Source organism: Gigantopelta aegis, chromosome 3, assembly GCF_016097555.1.
Source record: "Gigantopelta aegis isolate Gae_Host chromosome 3, Gae_host_genome, whole genome shotgun sequence".
Taxonomy (NCBI): Eukaryota; Metazoa; Mollusca; class Gastropoda; order Neomphalida; family Peltospiridae; genus Gigantopelta; species Gigantopelta aegis.
In genome coordinates, this window is record NC_054701.1 from 71,262,714 (window position 1) to 71,276,679 (window position 13,966).

Sequence of the window (13,966 nt, forward strand, 5' to 3'; positions counted from 1 at the left end):
GGCGCCATCTGATATAGGTTAATGCTACGTTTTCTATTGGTTCGTTCAAGAGCTTTTTATTTTCTATGCGACGCCATTTGGATTTTTAATTCGCACATGTTGGAAGTTTCTTGGAACGTTTTCAATCATGCCTCGTCAACATGGAAGTTGCAAGTTTCGGGATGAGTGGCTTGTTGATACTAAATATAAAGATTGGATAGTGAAAGATCGCGCAGATGACAAGCAGCATCCCTCCCCCACCCCCATTCCTGTTAATGGGAGCATAGGTGTTCTTTATGCAATGCAGTAAGGTGATACAAAGACTATACAGTTTACAACAACCTTCTAGTAAAACATTTTCTTTTCAACATTACCCGTCCTGAAACAAGTGCACTTCCCTCCTACGGCTAGTAGCCTGGTCCGAACATCCCAAAAGAATGGGATGGCCTAAATTCTTCTACTGTATGCTCCCTCTAGTTCTGGTTACCTGCTGACTCTATCTTCTCTTGGTGATTGCCATAATTTCAGGTATTTCTTGATTTACCAGTATTGTTATTTGCAAGTGTCTAGTATAATTGATCATGATTCCAACCGTTTCTGTGCTTGCTTATTGTTTTCTGTTGACGAGTATGATGAAAGTTTTGATCAACACACTGAAATCTTAGGTGATCTTTATGCAGGTTCAAAATAACTTGGAGTAGTTAACACACATTGCACTGGTAAATGTGTATTGGACTCATCCTTTAGATTGTTTTAATAGTCATCGAAGGATCAATTTGGCATTCTGCGTTTATCTCATTGGTAGATTTGTTCAAAGGGGATCAAGTGCCTATACTTTTCAAAACATTTGAAGAAAAAAACTTTGTTAGAAACTGAAAACATGGAAGTCGTTATGTTCAGTTGAATTGTTCTCACATGATTAATTATTAAAAATGTTATCATAACATAATATTAACAAGCATTTACAAAAGCTTGTCCAAGTAAATAGAAGCATTGTGGCAGAATAAATAACATGTAAAAAAAAAGAAGTTATTGTATTAATTTTTACATGCTAAACATTTATCCACTGGCATCAATGGGTGGTACAGTGCTCTTTTAAAGTATGATGGATTATAAATCAAGAAAATGTTTCATCTCTGAATACTGTACAACCAAAGCTGTATTAACAGCCATTTAAGTGGGGTAGCAAAGTTTGGTGTCTTAAAACAGGTGACTGCTTAATACAGGTTAATTTATCTGGGATAATAGAACTTGGTAATAGTAGTGGTCAGTCTTGAGACAGGTTAATTTATTCCGTTATCTAGATGGGATAAAGTGAGTGCTCCGCAAGGCTCAATGGGTAGGTGTAAACCACTTGCACCGACCAGTGATCCATAACTGGTTCAACAAAGGCCATGGTTTGTGCTATCCTGCCTGTGGGAAGCGCAAATAAAAGATCCCTTGCTGCCTGTCGTAAAAAGAGTAGCCTAAGTGGCGACAGCGGGTTTCCTCTAAAAACAGTGTCAGAATGACCATATGTTTGACGTCCAATAGCCAATGATAAGATAAAAAAATCAATGTGCTCTAGTGGCGTCGTTAAATAAAACAAACTTTACTAGATGGGATAACAGGAGCGGCACTGTAAATTCATCTGGGAAGGACATTGTCACAGATACAAGTACTTGGTAATAGTAGTGGCATAATCTTATGACAGGTGGCTGGTGGTCCGTTCTAAGGTTTACATGCAACTAATTAAAAATAAATTCCAAGAAACCTTTTTGTTTCCTCTCAAATTAATTTTATTTTATTTGATTGCTTCAGCTGACATACTTGTACATGAAAATGTATTTAAACAAATAAACAGTGAGAAATAGAAATTCTGTCACAATACAACTGAACTAAAGAAAAAACAAAACAAAACTTTCAGTCACTTCCCGTTTGTGCCATTCATTCCAATGTACACTTTGTTGTGGCGTACTGAGACAATGTTGTTATTCGAGACCAGTCAGTTAATGGTTTTATTTGATGGGAGGGTGGTGGTAATGTTTGGGGGTTTGATTATATACTGATAACCACATACCAGGTTATCTTATAAAATCATTTCTAATGAAGACACAGCATTCAGTATGACTAATTAAATAAAAAAGAACTTCAACCAATATATACACAACAATAATAAGAATAACTTTACTAAACTCACAAAACCCTCATAATGTCAGGCTGTTGACTACTAGAATCTATAAAACAAACTGTATACACACAATAATGATAAAAACTAATGGTTCTTAAATGGATGGACAGGGGAAAACCCTAACTTTTCAGTTAAGAGCACTTAAGGGAGTATAGAGTATAACCTGCATCCAAATGAAAAAAAACATACAGCAGATATTGTTGTGGCAATTCCAGGCTGAACATTTTATAATTACAGGTATGAATGAATGAATGAATGCAAATGTACTTCATTTAAAGATATATTTTACTTCAATATTAAGACAACCGGCTTATAAAGATTGTTATGTACATGCCCGAGAGCCCTTTACTCACAGGTTTAAGAAGCAATATTTGCTGTGACAAATGATGGGTGGGGGCACTTAATAATTACTTACTTTGTAGGTGGTGTGTAAAGTACTGTTTGCAGCAAAGGGTGATTTGTTATGTCAGTTTTTATTATGTGGCCTCAAACATTGACGGTCTTTCAGTGACATTTAAGAGGAAAGCATAAAGTACACGGCAACAAAAGGAGAAGAAAAAAAACAGAAAACAAAACCCAAATAACTGCACAACACGCTTGCATGAGTTTCATTCAATTGCTATTCATCCAAACTGTATTATGTGTAGAGTTATTACAACAGAGACTCATAATCTCTATTCATGAGAGGAAATTTGCCAATTGTAAATTAGGTCTTTTGTAATGTAAAGTTTAGCTGTTTGTCAATTTTTGTATTTTATCACAGATAAATTTAGTTTTTTTTGTATTTTAAACCTGTACAAAATGTAATATATAATTTTAAAATTATTAAAGAAATGTTAGTGTGAAATGCATTTTTACAATTTTAGAACTACAAAAGGGAAAATGTGACTGGTAGTGATGAGCAAAAAAAATTGTTTAGGTCTTGAAGTTTACATTGTATTATTTTGTATTACAATTAAATTTACTCTTCAAATAATTGGGATTGGTATCCAGTAGCTGATAAATGTAATCTGCCTGTGCACACATTTCCTTTTTTCTTTACTAAACTGAATTTCTCCTACATTTTGTTAAAACATTTACTCACTAAAAGTAACCAGGTATTTACTTTAAATTATGCATGCTAAAATAGTTTATGGAGAGCAAATTTGTAGAGTTTAAATTGTGGTAAGTTAAAAAACAACAAAACCATGTGACCAACAAGAATTCAGTATCTGTATTAATTGAAAAGTGGAGACAGGAGATTTGCTTTTAATTTATTGGGCAATATTGTAATGCCATGAATGTGTGTGTGAAATCACAATAATGTTCATACAGCTACATCTACAAACAATTAAATTTACTGATGTCTCACATCACTCACAGCTATATTTTAATAATAATAACAACCTCCGTACTTAATATCTGCAATGTGAATCGCACATTTAGAATGTGCCATCCATGGTCTTGATGATGAGTGCAATGTACGACAGAAAACCCCCGACACCTAAAATGAGATTAAAAAGCACCCTTGCCTAGACTCATATTAAACACAATACACTAGGATAGTTACAGAAACAATGTGGTTTAAAATCATCAAACCCAGATTAGAGTTTTCCACACTGGTTTATATGAGTTACTTAGATGTTACAAGGAACACTGTTGGATTTATTCCCACTGGTGTCCCATTAAAAATGATTTTAAATGTTCCTAGTGACCTGTCCTAAAGGGAGATAATTTGTCATTATTTGCCAGGTTATGCAAGATATTCAGCTCATGTTTTTATTTAAAATCCGCCATGGAAATGTCCGATTTAAGATTACATACCAATGATTCGTTAATTGAAATAAACTGCAAAAGGATATATGTATAGTATTTCCCTGCTCATTAAAACAATATTTCTATAAACTTGATATATTCAACCTCATTATGGCAGTGACTTGAACGTAATTTTTGTTTTCCACCTTATTTCTTGTATTGACAACAGTTTTAATAGTAATGAACAGCTCTCCAAAACACTGCTTCGGTGAAAATAATTAAAACAAGATTAATATCGGATGGTGAATCAGTGTGGGCAAAGTTCTAACCGTTCTCATAACTAGAACCTCTACATGTTTAACTCTAAATATATATCTAAAATGGCATGTTTCTATGGCAACACTTCTTTCCTCAACCGTGCCTTCTGCAGAATCTGTGTTCTTTTCCTTCGTTCAATGGCTTTGTTGCTGACCGTCTGCTTCAGGGCAGGGAGGGTAAGAGTGTCTTGAAGATACACCCCTTCAGGTCTGGAAAACATTAGGTCAGTTATATAATACTTTTTTCCCAATATCACTAAACATGTACAGTATAGACATATTAAAAGACTGTATTAAAATATCAATTTATGATATGGTGCTAATGCAACACATTGCTACCAACAAACAAAACAAATTATCTGGATGGCATACACAAATTCCTTTGCTAGCATAAAAAGAAAACTGCAAAACTATTGAAGAATTTGGGTACTCCTAGATTTCTGATATTTTATGGCACTATTAGAGAAGTCTTATGTGTTGTGTACAATAACTAATCTTCAGGTTTCGTGATAAAACTTCAGTGTCAGAGTATTCTTTCGAAAGTGTGGCCTACAAACTTGTTTTAGACAATGGGACAAAAAACCTGTTGCCGTCATGCAAGGTTTAAGCTGGACACCAAAATGTCATTTGCAGTTTAACAAATCTGCTCAGAAAAGTTGGAGCCAAATTTAAGTTTCAATTGGCTACACAAAATATAATAATATTAAAGTGTATTTATACAACAAAAATGTAAAAAAATAATTACAAGCAACTTTAAATGAAGCTTTTTGGCGAATTATTAATGAAATACATTTACCAAATTCAACTTTAATTCAGGTTTAGGGAACAATGTCTTTAACCTCAATAAGCCACTCTCGAAAAGCAGCAAAGGCTGTTTATATCACTTGCTCAGACTAAACAACACAAACTACACTTTAATATATGTACATGGAACATAAAATAACTTAACAAAACAACTGAGCGAAACCAATTCCAGGACCAACTGCACCTCAAGCAGACACTAAGTAAAGATTCTGAAAGTAAAACGTCTTCAGTCAAAACCGAAAGACATTGAGATTGCATAGTATACTTTGAATGACAATGAAGTTCTGTGATTTTATCATTACAGTTTTCTAGTCTGTTGTTTGAGTTGTATCCTGGGCAGTGTTGATTTGGTGCTCATGTGTTTGAGATCATCTGCGGCAATGTATGCCTTAGCAAGGAGGTAGGCATCCGGCGTCCACTTGTGAGAGTATAGAACATCCCGGAGGTCAGATTTTAACGATTCCAGCTGCAAATAAATGGAGTCATTATGCACATTACTGGTACTATTATAATAAGGGTTCAGTAGTTAGGAATGAATCTACATATAGTTGCTATATATTTTTAATTTTCATGTGACATTTACTTTGATCAATAAGACGGTAAGTTCCCAGTTCTATTTTTAATTTATACAAACATTAATTATTTTTAATCAAATTTAAAACAAATCATTCAATGACTTCATTTATCAATAGGCAATACTTAACAAAGTAGGCATTTCAAAATTAACTTCATTAAAGGTTAAGAATTAAGCTTGGTAACAATGAGAGAGAAAGAAAAAGAGAGATGGAGATTATCTAAGCAACAGATTAGATTAGGTTAAAGGCAAGGCAGATGTGGTAAAATTATAATGCCACATATTCTATGATCCGATTACAAAAGAAAAGTATTTTAATTTGTACCTCATGTGTTTGTTGTTCCATAACATTTTTCTGCTGCCGTATAATGGCATGACATTCTGCCAATGTCAGAGGACGGCCATTTGTCTGCAGCAAGCCATTTCCTGTGGTTATCTGATCTGATATATTAGCTGTTGGGTTGCTCTCCTGTGGAGATTGGTATTTCATTGTATCCATTGAGGCTTGTCTGAAAGTGATATCAAAAGACAGTCACCAGCATGTCGGTGGCTCAAAACTAAGTTCTAATTGTTTTGGTTTGTTGTTGGTGGGGGTAATGGTGGTGTTGACCAATATTTAATGTCCTTTTATATGGATTTCAATATTATTTGTAACAGGATATATTAATATCTGTAAAAAAAAAAATGTACACAACCTTTTAATTGTGACAAGGCTAGCTCTAGTACTTGCCAAACTTTCCATTTGCAAATTTTAAAACCAATTGGTTAATTTTATCTTAATTTGGTAAAAAATGTCCAGAAATAATTGGATTTTTTGTTTTAAAAAATAACTGGATTTCTGCTTATTTTTTAAGTTTAATAGATAATTTGGCAAAATGTTATGCTCATCCTATTATTTGGCTTTGTTGGTTGGAGTTGGGTTTAAAAATGAATGTGACTATGGTACTGACTGTCTTTTTCTCTGCTCCTCCGACTGTTCAAGAAGTTGGGTGAGGTAAGTATTACGATTGCGAGTCTCTCGGAGTCCGTGCTTCAATTCCTTAATTTCTTCTTCCAAAAACACCACTTTAATTTCATCCAGTTTTTCATCTATACATAAAAACAAGAGAAAAACAAAATTATACTAGAGATTTATTACTATATTAATCCTACCTTTGGAACTTTTAATTACACATCATGCATACGTGTATATTATGCGATGTTCAGCAGTTTAGGTCTTACGATTATAAGTCACTGATGAAAATGTTATTTATACCAAAAGTCAGGGTTAAATAGTTGGGAGTGAAGCATGTTTGGAGTTTATACACCAGACAGTAAGTTGGTATTAAATAGTGTGAGTGTGGAATGTTGGCAGTTTATACACCAGACTGTAAGGGGCGATTTATAACAGTATCAACATTTCATGAGCATGGTGATGGTGCATATTATTTAAAGAAACAAACAAAAATGTTGATTAAAACTACATGTACATGTCTCTCTTGCAAAATTGACATTTTTAATATACACCCCAAAAAAAATAAGTAGTAAAAAAAAGAGAATGCTTTGTATACTTTACAAATGTAATAATTGCGAATGGCCTTAAGTCAGTGCTGACAGTGGGAATACTACATATTTTAGCCTTACTACACTTTGGGTGAGCTAAATCTGACTTCAAACTGGCAAAGTACCGGTTATTGAAAATGACTTACCTCTAGACCTCAAAGAGTCATCATCATCTTTTGAAAATGAATCCAATGATGAATCTAAAAAATAAATAAATACATAGTATAAACATACCACCATCAACAAATATAGACATACATCAATGTCTCTGAGATCCAATAATGTAACATTTCAGGAAAAATTATTCAAATATTCAAATGACGATGTCAGCAGGATCTAAATAAGTTAAAATCAGTCCTATTAATTCTAATGATTATTTCATACCATATGACATTAGAAATCAGCACTACGTTTATATCAATTAATTATTACAGACATACATATGCAGTACCACCAAAAGCAAACAGTCAAATGAACACTGATTTTTTAAAACTGCAGTTACCCTAATTTCAGTGCCCAAAACGATATGGATTTTATAAGAAGCACTGTTAAATTTTCTATTTCTTTTCAATTCCAGTAGTTTGCCATTGGTCCCAGATCTGTACCTTTACTTAGAGAATCGTGTTTCCCATCAGCTCCATGGTCCTCGTCAGTTTTCTTCTTGCTACGGTACGGTTTCTGACTCATCACAATCTTGAACTGTAAATCTGAACATACAAGATGAAATAATGATTTACACATTGCTTTAATAATTCTTAATGCACATGCATAAATACAAAAACAATTTGAAAAATTACACTATGTTTAAATTATTAACTTTTTAAGATAAATTTTCTTTTTTCAAAAATGTTTAATCAGTACCATATTTGGAATATCTTAATCTCTGATTTAAAAAAAAGAAGAAAATGATAAAGCAGCCAGTGTTTCTGCCAGAAAGACATTTTGGGGTATGGCGCTATGGAATTGAATGTAACCAGTCAACAGGGGGTATGGGGGGCCTCCCCCAGAAAGTAAATGGGTTAAGTTTAGGGTTACGGTTAAGAAATAATTAATTTTGTCAAAAAGTTAACTTACAAAAATTAAAGTCTGCCAAAAAATTTGGGTATGGTGCCATACCTGTTTTATCCTCTGGCAGAAACCCTGGCAGCTGATGCACAAAATAAATGTATGTTTGTGTTTATAACAGACTTATTCTTTGTAGAATATATGCATACAAAACTAATTACTCATTATGTTATATCATTTCACTTAGAGTATCTTCTATTAGTATTATGTGAATGTAGTTTCAAATTTCTATATAAAAGTGATGTACTGAAATGAACACAAAGTAGTAAAGATTAATTTTTTTATCTCCTGTTTCTCTGTGTTCCTGGTCTTCACGCTTAATTAGACATAAGCCTGCAAATTTTCATATGACATAAGTTTCAGAGATCGCTACACATTTCTGTAACATTAAACAGTTGTCGCCGATAGTAAATGTTTCAAAATTTGGAAAACAAAATGTTCCCTGCACAAGACAACAGGAAACTGCATGTACCTTTGTTGTCTCGTTTCAAGGATTCAATCTCTTCATGCAAACTTCTCAACACGTCCTGGTGCTGGTGCCTGAGGAACAGCAGGCTCCTCTCCAGATAGAGAATCCTCTGTGTCGGGTTCATTTCCGAATTGTCTATCACAAACCCATCCTCGTCCTTCTTGTCCTCCTCGCTGGCCATCAGTCGATCCTTGACAAATGGCTTGGGATATCTGGCTTTGTCCAGCGTGTTGACCCGCGCCCACTGTGGGTAGTTACTGTTGAGTTGAGGCAGCTGACTGCCCATAGCCAGATCTGCAACTTTCTCCTGCACCAGTCCTTGTCGAATCATTATCCTTTCCCTACTTCGTGTTCAGCCAGTTTTCAATATAATTTTCATGTATCACATTTTTTTGTAATCTGAAATAGTAAACCAAAAAAAAAAAAGGGAAAAAGGTTGGTTCAGTCAGGCTGCATGACATGTAACAGGGATGTACCCCTCCCCCACCTTTCTATCATCAGTCATAGGCACAATGGGAAGAGGGTTAACCTATTTGCTTGAAGTCCGTTTGAAGTTTTGCAACACACGTTCATTTAATATTCAGCTTTCCATCCATTTTTTCTTTATTTTTAACACATTTAGTGGTAGATTATGATAGGTACCCAGCCTTCTTTTTACCTGTCTTTATTAATGGCTCAATTTATATACAACATACATTTATATACCTGATGTAGAAATAATAATAACAACAACACCTATTACAGCCTATGTTTCAAACAAGAAAAATTCAAGGTGCACCATCTAAACCATAGTTTGACACCCAATAGCCGATGTATTTTTCATGTTGGGGTGTCGTTAAACATTCATTCATTCATCTAAAGTTAGATTTTGGTCAAAAGTGCCCAGTAGTCCACCTGCATCACTAACCCAACTTTGTCATTCAGTTTTTAAAAGCAGTCCATATATTATTTTCTAATTGGGCAATTCCACGGTAACGGAATTACGAGTTGGAGAGATATTTCAGGCATTAAACTCAGCTAGTCAACATAAGAAAAATTATCATAATGATGTAACTATGTAATACGCTAGTACTGCACTAGTGCTTGTCATGGGCAGAAGTGAGACTCCCTACTGCAAGGTGTAGTGCATGAGTACTTAATTAAAGTTTGGTAACGGAATTACGTAAAAACGGACACCATTTTTACGGGCACCGCAAAACATCAACAAACTCTGTGAAGTATGATGAAATAATTATTTATCTTCATGATGGAATGATGACCTAATGACTTGTGATTAACAAAATAGAAATTATATTACAAATTATCTTTCCATAATTTTGTTGTACAACATTGAATGCCGGTAACGGAATTACACAGTTCGGTAACGGAATTACCGCTCTGAATTTACTGTTGAAAAACAATATTTATTTACTTTAAATTTGATTTGCAAATATGTTGCATAATTTTATAAGTTAAATAATAATTCAGTATACTTGTTTTAAGCATTCATATTAATATTTCAAATGATAACTAGTTTCAATATCGGTAACATGTACACGTACATGTATATGAGTGGAGATTTAAACTAGCGCTAAACTGTGTACATACTACATAGTAAATGTTTAAAATGTTTGACAGCAATTGAAAAAAATTATTAAACAGTGACATTGTTAATAACAAAGAGAATTACACCAGGTCAAAGGAACACAGGCCAATTAAAATTATATAGACTGACCGTCAAACATCTAGATTGTATTACGATAAGTGAAAGATATTATGCCTAATAATAAAATAATATGGTAACATACATGACAACATTCAAAACACCAGTATTTTCTTCTTTGGCCAACCAAACATGCCATCTTTCCATTTTAAGAATTTTACTCAGATTAGATTTCCTTGTAAAGACAGGATTAACACTATAAAACGGTTGCTTTCTTTTTGCCCATTATATACATTTAAAGGCATAATGTTGGTAATTAGAATGATACTTTCCATTTTCTGGATATCCTGTAATTTAAATATAAATTATTAAATACATGTAGTCAATAAATGCCTTTGGATAAAGTAACATTAAAGTTTGCTTCAAGTAGATATGTTATGTTACATTTCCACTTTCTGTCCCCTATATATGTTTAAAGATATATGTACAGGGCTTGAAATAGTGGCCTGTAAAAAGTGAAAAGAAGTCTATTTTTAAATCTTGCAAGTGAAATAACCTGCTAAAATTAACTCAAAATCACTTCATTTTTCAAAAAAAAGATGTACATACGATCATCTCAACTTCTATTTAGCTGAGGCCGAGCTCTTAATTCTGTTACATTCTAATTTTATAATGCTCTAAACTACACATCAGAGGTCCTAATTTTCCACACATTGTCCCAAACCCTACATTCACGTTGTGCTGTCTTATTTACAGCAGGCCATTTTTGTTTCAGAACAAGCCATATTTCTTGTTTTGGCATGCTATTTAAAAAAAAATCATAATGGCAGGCCATATTTTACTTCATATTTTGAGCCCCAATATAATTCTAGTAGGTTTCGATTATAACTTGAATTTTGTCATGGATATTGCAGATGTTTAGTCAGCATAATGAAGCTTTTAAGTAGTACTGTTTGGTTAAAGTTGATCAGATTTCCTTAATTTCTATATTGTTAATGGATGACATTTATATTTGCTATGGGTGTTCTGCAAATGCATTTGGAGCCACTACTAGTACTATTACCATATGGATTTTTTAAAAAGATTTTGTATATCTTCCTATTGTTACATCACTTGATGTATTGGTGTATATGGATAAGAGTGTAGCATTTTAGTACTATGTAGGTTTATATTGAAGTGTTTCTTGACAATATATACCAAAGACGGTAACGGAATTACATACCTATGGTAACGGAATTACATATGTTTACAGCTATATAATTTTACTAATAATGTATGAATTTGAAAGTAAATGTGTCTGATTATGTTCATTAACATATACTCAGAGAATATGAGTTGATTCCTTGATTACATATAAATGAATAATACAGTCTAACTTTTTGTTTGTTTTCGGTAACGGAATTACAAACTGATTCTATGTTTTCTAATTTCCCCTAAATCTAAAAAAATAATTTTGTTCATTAAAGTGGATTATGAAGTGTAGTACTTTGTTAGTGGTAAAACAAAAACACTAATAAAAAGAATATTACCTTCAATTACATGGCTGCTGTACATAAATTCATAGTGTGTATTACGGAAGTGTCATATTTTTAGTGTGACGGTATCCTCATAAAATAGCTAAAGTCAAACACATCCATTTATTTTACAATATTTTACTTATCAGATTTGGATTCTCCAGACATTTTTACATTAAAAACAATCTTAATATATAAGGAATAACATGATTTGATTTTTTCACTCCATGTCCACTTTAGCGTGGAATTGCCCAATTAAATATAAAAAAAGGAAAATTTTGTTTTTCATAAAATTAAATGTTTTAGTGGAACATATATATTTATAATCTGATAAGAAGTGCTTTCTCATGAAGTATACTTTCATGGACCAAAAATAATTTTAATGAAATGAAATTAAATTAAAATATTACTGTCAACATACATCAGTACCTGAACAACATATTCCTGTTTAAGTATGTCAAACTCAAATCATTACTGTACATGGCATTAGGTCGATCAAACTCCAGTGGATTAGCTGTCTTTGTGTGACACACGGACACTGAACTGTTCAAGTACCAATTATGTACATGAATAAGTGGAACTTGTACAGGGTAAACAGAAAAATTGTAAGGAAATGCCCCGTGACATAAATGATAATTGTGTTATAGGTTAAATCAGCTTAACAGATATACACCTGCTAAGTACATGTAATTACTTGAAGACCTACGGCACTAATTGGTGGTGTTGTCCTGACAACATGACCTGTAATTGTTCAGTCTTATGACAATAATTATAGTAGGTCTTTTATTAATACATAATTGGGAATTTGCTTGTAGTGTATTTTGCATTTTGAAAGAAAGTTTTATGAGATGGATTGCAGGAGACTGGGGTAACCCACCTAATATTATCCAACACCTATACAATAAAATTTAAAAAGATTTATTTGCAGCCTTGGTGAGCACTTTCACTGAATCAATAAATCAACCATTTAACCCATGCTTATATCCACCGAAGGTTCAAGCACACCTGTCTAGGTACATTCTTCAAATTTCTCCAGGAAATGTGTTCAAGGCTATGGAATTTGCTATTTTCATTTTTAAAATAATAGCAAAAATAAAAGGAAATGGAGAAATCATTATCATCTGTGATGCATTTAATGTTTGTATCAGCTGGCAGAAACTAAATATTTAACAACAATAATATGATACATAAATATTCATATTCCATCATGATTTGGCACACACTCCTATAACTAACGGGAGGTGGATAATATACGAATAGCCACCAAATATAATCTGATGCCATCTATTGTTTAAATACATTATAATATAAGGGAAGAATTAATTCTACTATATCTGGCTACAGACAGATTCTTCTCCAACTGTTAAGTCTTTCACATTTTTTCAACAACCTTTTCAAATTAATTATTTGTCCAGTAATGTATTTTGTGCCTTAATATCTACAATTACATATACTATTAACGATTTCAATAAAATTAATTCTATCAACTTATTATAAAATCAACATCATCAGATATGCAGATAAAATTACAGACAAAAACCCAATATGAACACAAAGGTTAATTAGGCTACAATTCTACACACACACACACACAAAGAATTTTTCTCTGAATATTTATATGACTAATGGTGTTCATTATCAGTTTTAATTCACTTATTAAGTGTTATTTAGCTTCTAAACATGAAATATTATAATACCTGGATATTCCTCTCACAGCCTCTTCCAAATGTTCAAGTAAGTTCATCAAAGAACCATACTGTTATTACTATATCATGTCGTAGTAAAACGGTACATCCAGACCACTAGTTTGTTATTTCATTTTACAAAAGACTTGTGTAGTGGTATGTACAGCCTGTTTGTTATGCAAATATATGTTCAGTGGTCTCTATTGGACACTGGGCACTACTGGAAAAGTTCACTTCCTGTAGGCTATTGACTGGCAGTGTTATTACCCATAAAATTAAAATAAGCGTCAGCTCAACATTATCCAAAACCTTCAATGCATTAACGTGCTCAACTTAATCAGTATATAAAATCTACAACGGTTCCCCTGTCATAATTAACGAACTAAGAAAATTAAAAGTAAACGTTGTCAACGACTCTTTTTCAGGAATGTGATAAGGGTAGACAACTCTAATGCTCGCCAACTTAGCATG

General features: G+C 33.0%; 1 protein-coding gene across 1 annotated transcript; it reads right to left on the reverse strand.

Annotated features, from left to right (window-relative positions):
- Positions 1-1,733: 1,733 nt before the first annotated feature.
- LOC121369014 (coiled-coil domain-containing protein 74B-like) lies at positions 1,734-13,933 on the reverse strand. The gene is made up of 8 exons (XM_041493811.1): positions 13,508-13,933; positions 8,658-9,053; positions 7,726-7,827; positions 7,267-7,320; positions 6,529-6,667; positions 5,904-6,087; positions 5,307-5,470; positions 1,734-4,410 (listed from the first exon to the last, which is right to left on the reverse strand). Exons 2-8 carry the CDS (start codon positions 8,983-8,985, stop codon positions 4,275-4,277), a joined length of 1,107 nt encoding a protein of 368 aa, XP_041349745.1. The 5' UTR covers positions 8,986-9,053; positions 13,508-13,933; the 3' UTR covers positions 1,734-4,274.
- Positions 13,934-13,966: the final 33 nt, after the last annotated feature.

What these genes read in the sequence shown, in the direction of transcription:
- LOC121369014 (XM_041493811.1), bottom strand. Translation starts at nt 8,985, where the DNA reads ATGATTCGACAAGGACTGGTGCAGGAGAAAGTTGCAGATCTGGCTATG. An exon ending in CTTGAAACGAGACAACAAAG is followed by an intron (nt 7,828 to 8,657) that starts GTACATGCAGTT and finishes TTGTATGTTCAG; the next exon opens with ATTTACAGTTCAAGATTGTG. An exon ending in GAGGAGCAGAGAAAAAGACA is followed by an intron (nt 6,088 to 6,528) that starts GTCAGTACCATA and finishes TATCACTTTCAG; the next exon opens with ACAAGCCTCAATGGATACAA.